Consider the following 6,000-nt stretch of genomic DNA (forward strand, 5'->3'; position numbering starts at 1 on the left):
CTTGTCGATTTTCTTTTCAATTTTCAGCTAATGTAACTTTCATGGATCCTCATTTATCAATGGCTTTGTGTATTATTAGAGCAATTTTATGTTGGTCAGCATCTAGAGAAAATCCTACTTATTGAGCAAGAGTCAAATGTCACTTTGCAAAATAATTTGCAGTGCCTTTTTGGATTTAAATAATCAGACCAAGGAAGACATTGACCTCTGGGTTTGGGAGAGGCATGGCTAATAAGAGAGTGAGATATTTGAGTGGAAATTCATTTTATAGGTGTTTGTTTTTATTAATAAATATTCTTTGTTATGGTGACTTTTCTTCCTTACTTAATCTCTCATCAGAGGGGTCTGAGGTGGTCTGGTTTGCAAGAAGAACCTTCCAGGCAGAAGGGATAGCTTATAAAAGAAGGGCAAGAAGATAGATTAATCAATTACCAAGAACACAGGTTGGTAGTGAGGTCTATGGTGGGGATTGAAAGGGAGGAGGAGCCATAGAGGCAACTATGAGGTGGGTGGGGGATTTTCATATGGGAAGTTTAGAACTAAATCCTGTAAGGGTTGGATAGCTTTTGAAGGGCTTGAGAAGAAAAAGAAAACTGTCAAATTTGAACTTCAGAGATGTTCCTCTGACAACCGTATGGAAAGACTGGAGTGAGTTGAAGCTGGGAAGAGAGAAAAAGAGACCAATGGGGTGTGGTGTGCATGCTACAGTAGATCTGCATCAGTCTTCCAGGGCCATCATAACAAAGAGCCAACAGCAGGTAGCTAGACGAGAGAAATTTATTTTCTCACAATTCTGGAGGCTAAAAATCTAAGCTCAAGGGGTCAATAGAATTGGTTTCTTCTGAACTTTCTCTCCTTGGCCATCTTCTCCCTGGGTCTTCATATGGTTCTTCTTCCTGTGCATCATAATTATATGCAAAATGGTTAGGTCCTAATCTTTTTTTGCACAGACATCAGTCACATTGGATTAAGACCCACTTTAATGACCTCATTTTAATTTACTTACCTCTTTAAAGATCCTGTCTCCAAATACAATCACTTTTTGAGGTCATCAGGGTTCTGATTTCAACATATTTGGGGTCAGGGGAGGGCAACAAAATTCCTTTCATATCAATGGGCAAGGAAAGGGTGTGGCTGAATAGAACTAGTAGAGGCAGGGATGGAGAGCAGGTGCTACAGATGCAGATTCAGAAGGTCTGTGTGGCTGACATGATGTGTGAGTAGTGTAGAGGGCTGTGGAACAAGAAGGTGTCTAAGGTGTATTTTCGGACTATAGTTTATGTACTCAGATGGAGGCCACCTTCCCTATTTCCCAGTCTCTCTCTTTATCCTCCATGCTTTTGTTCTCTGAGCATCTTGTGAAGTCATAGGTAGAGAGTGGATTTTCACCATAACTTAAAGAATGAAGAGGGCCTCAAGGGTTAAAGGCATAAGAACTTTATAATCCAGCCCAACATTTCCATTTTGAAGATGGTCAAACTGTGGCCCAGAGTAGTAGGAAGACTTAGCCCTATCCTATTTGTGCATCTGAATTTTCTCTGTACCCTCTCACTTCTCTAGGATTATGGGCCTGGGATCATGTTTACAAAACTCTCTAAGACTCCTAGGTCCATCTGTGGGCATAATTTCTGTAACCAAAAATATATGTACTACAAGCTCTTAATTCAGGAATGCTTACCTTCTAAGGATTTTCTGCAGTCATCGATCAATGCGGTCTGGGTTGAAGTTGAAGTACTGATTGGAATCACTGTGCATAGCGAATCTGAGACTCAGTTTCTGATCCATCTTCCAGATACCCCAAGGACATCTTTTAAGGTCAGGACATGAATGTTGCCTCATAGAATTACACTAAGGGAAAACGAAAGAAGTGATATGAATGTCCCTTGAGAAATGGCTTGAAGAGTTAGTGGCTGCCATTATGGTGATGATCCCTGTACCTTGCCTTTAGTTTATGATGTGTTCTCCAGAGGCTAGGGATAATTTTTAACTTTAGACTTCACTGGCATCCACCTCTGAACTGAGACTGTCTGCAAAATTGGAACTGCTTCTCCTACAAGTGCACCCTAGGATAATCTCTATTTGTACTTAGTTACCAGTCAGAGCTGGGTTCATTATATATTTTACCATAAGAGGGCACATAAAGATATTCCTTTCACCACACCTTCCCCATTTAGGAGTTTAGTTGTAGGTGGGAAGAGTAAAGTCAAACTTTGCTTACTGGAGCAATCTTTTTCCATTCTGAGGAAGCACCGTGTCTGAACCCAGACATTGTGGGTTCAAAGTCCTGATGCTGAACTTAACTGTGCCATTTAGGGCAAGTTGTTTAAACTCTCATGACTTAGTTTCCCTTTCTGGCAAAGGGGATATAATCTGACATAGTTTCTATCTCACAGAGCTATTGTTAGGACAAATGAGGTTATTTGTGTAAAGTACCTAGGATGAGTTCTAAGGAAATGTTAGGCTTTTTAAAAAACAAAACAAATAATTAAAAAAAAAAAAACCTGATTTTTCCCTTCCATTTGGTAGGGGCAGGAGTAGTTGTCCCCTGGTCAAAGGGCACTGCAATCCTTGGACAGTCTAGTGTGATTAGGAACTTGAAGTAAGAGACTGATTTCCAGAGTGAGATTATAAGTCAGAGCCTTGAACCGAAAGGCAAAAGGAAGCCTTCAGGGTCCCATTATTTTATTTCATTTCTCCAGGGTGAGACATTAGATAAGAATCTTGGCTACTAAACGGAAAATAAATAAATGGGACATGGTCAAGCTAAAAAGCTTCTGCACAGCTAAGGAGACCACAACTAAAGCAAACAGACAATCTTCAGAATGAGAGAAGTTATTTGCATGCTATAAATCTAACAAAGGCTGATAACAACAGATGCTGGCATGGATGTGGAGAAAAGGAAACACTTTTGCACTGCTGGTGGGATTGCAAACAACCTCTATGGAAAGAAGTATAGAGACTTTTCAAAGAACTGAAACTTGACCTTCCATTTGATCCTGCAATCCCCGTTATTAGGTATCTATCCAGGAAAAAAAAAATCATTTTACCACATTTTGCCATCATTTGCAATAGAATGTTTATCGTAACTCAGTTCACAATTCCTAAGACATGGAATCAATCCATGAATGGATTAATAAAGTGTTGTATATGTATATTATTCAGCCATAAGAAAAGATGCAGACTTTACATCTTTCATGTTTACCTGGACTGAGTTGAAAATACATTCTTCTTAGTCAACTATCACAAGACTGGAAAAACAAGTATCCAGTGTACTCAATTCTAATGTGAAACCAACATATAAACAACTATAAGCCCACATAAAAGACAAACAGAAGTATATTCTAGCGAGGGGGAAGGTAGAGGAAAGAGAGGAGAGGGGAAAGGAGGAGGGTGATTGGTGGGATTTCATTAATGTGCACAGTGTGAGGCTGTTCAGCAGGCCCCCTGGGTGAAGGGTTCAACTGCAACTTGAACTTCACCTTAGAAATGAAAAGAACGTAACCTACACATGTGTACCCTCGTATCACTCTGCAATAAAAAAAAATAATAAATGAAATGACACACCAAAAATAAAAATAAAAAATTTTAAAGACTCTTGGTTATTAACCTGGAAAATGTCTACATTTGGAGACCTACTAGCACCTGCTCAGAGGCTGAGGAATTCAAGATCTAAATCCTATCAAATGTCCTTACTGTGAGAGCTATAAAATTTCCTTACCATGGGACATCCATTATCAGTCATCTGGGACAATGTAGAGATTGCTGGGCTATAGAAAGCTAGAGAGATATATTAATAAGAGGAATGAGTATATTTTCTTTACTGGACCCTGTGAAGACTCGATAGGGATCTAAGCTCCATGGAAGTATCCCAGATATCCATTTCATTGACTCAAAATGACTACTAAAATTTGAAAGTTAGAAGTCTCAAATAGATACGTAGCTCACCCACTGCATCTTTATCCTTGCAAAAGTCTGATAGTCTAAAGTTTCCAGGGATGCAGCAAAAATACCTTCCCCCACATTTTTCTTTCTTCCTCTCAAGTTCTTTGCATGTTTTCCTGCATCTGCCCATTCCATATGAGCACTTTCTGGCCCATCCATCTACCAAAATAAACAGAGATGAGTATATAAATACTTGGAAAAATCAATACTGTTATATACTAAGAATGTTGGTGATAGCAGTAGTAAAAATGGTTAGCGAGGAATAATTGATTTTGACCCTTAATGGCATTCTTTGGAAGGCTATAAATCACTGTATGCAGAATGCTTCCTGCTGGTGATGACATGTGTGGATACGGAGAGTTAACTCCTATCCTCTAACCAGCTCCAGTTGAGTTTTATCCTGTGCTTGTGATGTTTTCATCCGTCATTTTTCACAATCTCACTAACTTGGGTTCTATCTCCTCTCTAAATCTAGGTATTTGCCAAGAAGTGCACCAAAGCTCTCAGCCATCTGCTTCCCCTCTCTCCACTCGTTATTTATCCCATAGGAATTAGTCGAGCATGTACTATATCCCAGGCGCTGTTCTGTAGAGCAGGACCCTAAACGTTGGATGGTCAATATGCAATGCTGAGTTGCAGGCCGATGTTCAGGGTGGTGTAATACTCTGTCCTTCTCTGATTCATTGTCTGGGACTCAGCCCTACCTGGGTCAATGTAGACCGCAGACCTAGCTCCCCAGCACATTGGGTTCAGTGGAGAGATTATGAAGTCTTAGTTTAAATTACAGATTTTTTCTACTTGCCTTTTCCTCTAAATCCCCTTCTGGGAGATAATCCCTAATTGCCTTCTCTCCGGGCTGTTCAGACCAGAAAAATCACCCCATATTGATTGACTCTTACTTTTCTAATCTACTCATGAGTCAATATGCAGATCCTTTCTCCAAAGTGTCACTCACACAGGTATATGACTTCCTCCTCTATTCCTCTGCCCTCATCAGAGTTCAAGGGAAGCTCAAACCACGACTCAGGGTTAGCCCAAAAACCCTTTTTGTTTCTGGAACAACTGCTGAGTAATGGGCAAAGACTATCAGCTTGAAAAGCTGATCCAAGAGAAAATGTGACTTCCAACAACAGTAACCTGAAAAGTAATCACATAATTAAAAACAATAAGTTTTAGAGTCTCTAGGAAGCCTTAGGGGAAAATTTTTTCATTGGAAACTTATTCACCACCTGGCCATGAAGACTCATAGTTAGAGACCTTTGGCCATGTTCAATGTGAAATCAGAATCTTTTAGTGTGACCCCAGCTCCATATTTTGAACTCACTTTTTACAAACCTGTAGATACGTGACATCCACCTACAAATTTTTCACCACGTATTCCAAGAAAAGTAAAATGCCTCCTCTGCTTGCTTTAAAGGAGGTTTCAAAGACAAACAGCAAAGGAGAGATGAAATCATGAGACTATTTACTGCAAGAGGTGGTGTCAACTGGAGAGTGGGGGTGAAGAGACAGGCACCTGGGATGAAAGTGTTGACATTTGGGCCAGAAGTGTTAAGGACTCTGGGGGTGCTGAGGCTGCTTCTGCATTAGAAGGGACATCAGATAAAACACTTTGGCCTCTGTGGATATTCTCCAGGTTCCCAGGGAGAAGCACCATCAAAGGTCTGGGGTGGCAGACTGCCCCTTTTATGAGGGCATAATTATTACATGGCTTTTTTTTTTCTTTTTTGCAGTTTTTGGCTGGGGCTGGGTTTGAACCTGCCACCTCCAGCATATGGGGCCTGCGCCCTACTGCTTTGAGCCACAGGCACCGCCCATTATTACATGGCTTTTTGTCAGATCTCATCTAGCCCCATGGGCTGTTCTCTTTCCTCCATGTGTTCAGTTTTCCAATGATTCCATGGGTAGGACCCCGTTCTCGCTCCCTTTCCCCTCCTCTCCACAGTTCTGTTTACCTGAGGAAGTCTCAGCCAGGACAACAAGGACAGCTAAGGCCAGGAACAAGAGTTTAATGTCTCCTGAGAAGGGTGAGGACTGAAAAGCTTGCATACTGAACAT

General features: G+C 40.8%; 1 protein-coding gene across 1 annotated transcript; it reads right to left on the reverse strand.

Annotated features, from left to right (window-relative positions):
• Positions 1–3,432: 3,432 nt before the first annotated feature.
• Positions 3,433–6,000, reverse strand: DEFB115 (defensin beta 115). Its single transcript, XM_023508502.1, has 3 exons — positions 5,898–6,000; positions 3,946–4,101; positions 3,433–3,479 (listed from the first exon to the last, which is right to left on the reverse strand). Exons 1-3 carry the CDS (start codon positions 5,998–6,000, stop codon positions 3,433–3,435), a joined length of 306 nt encoding a protein of 101 aa, XP_023364270.1.

The sequence above is a fragment of the Otolemur garnettii genome, unplaced genomic scaffold, assembly GCF_000181295.1.
Source record: "Otolemur garnettii isolate 467f Iridium unplaced genomic scaffold, OtoGar3 scaffold00251, whole genome shotgun sequence".
Lineage (NCBI taxonomy): Eukaryota > Metazoa > Chordata > Mammalia > Primates > Galagidae > Otolemur > Otolemur garnettii.

What these genes read in the sequence shown, in the direction of transcription:
- DEFB115 (XM_023508502.1), bottom strand. Translation starts at nt 6,000, where the DNA reads ATGTTCAGTATGCAAGCTTTTCAGTCCTCACCCTTCTCAGGAGACATT. An exon ending in CCTGGCTGAGACTTCCTCAG is followed by an intron (nt 4,102 to 5,897) that starts GTAAACAGAACT and finishes TTATTTTGGTAG; the next exon opens with ATGGATGGGCCAGAAAGTGC. An exon ending in CAAGGATAAAGATGCAGTGG is followed by an intron (nt 3,480 to 3,945) that starts GTGAGCTACGTA and finishes TTCATTTCTAAG; the next exon opens with GTGAAGTTCAAGTTGCAGTT.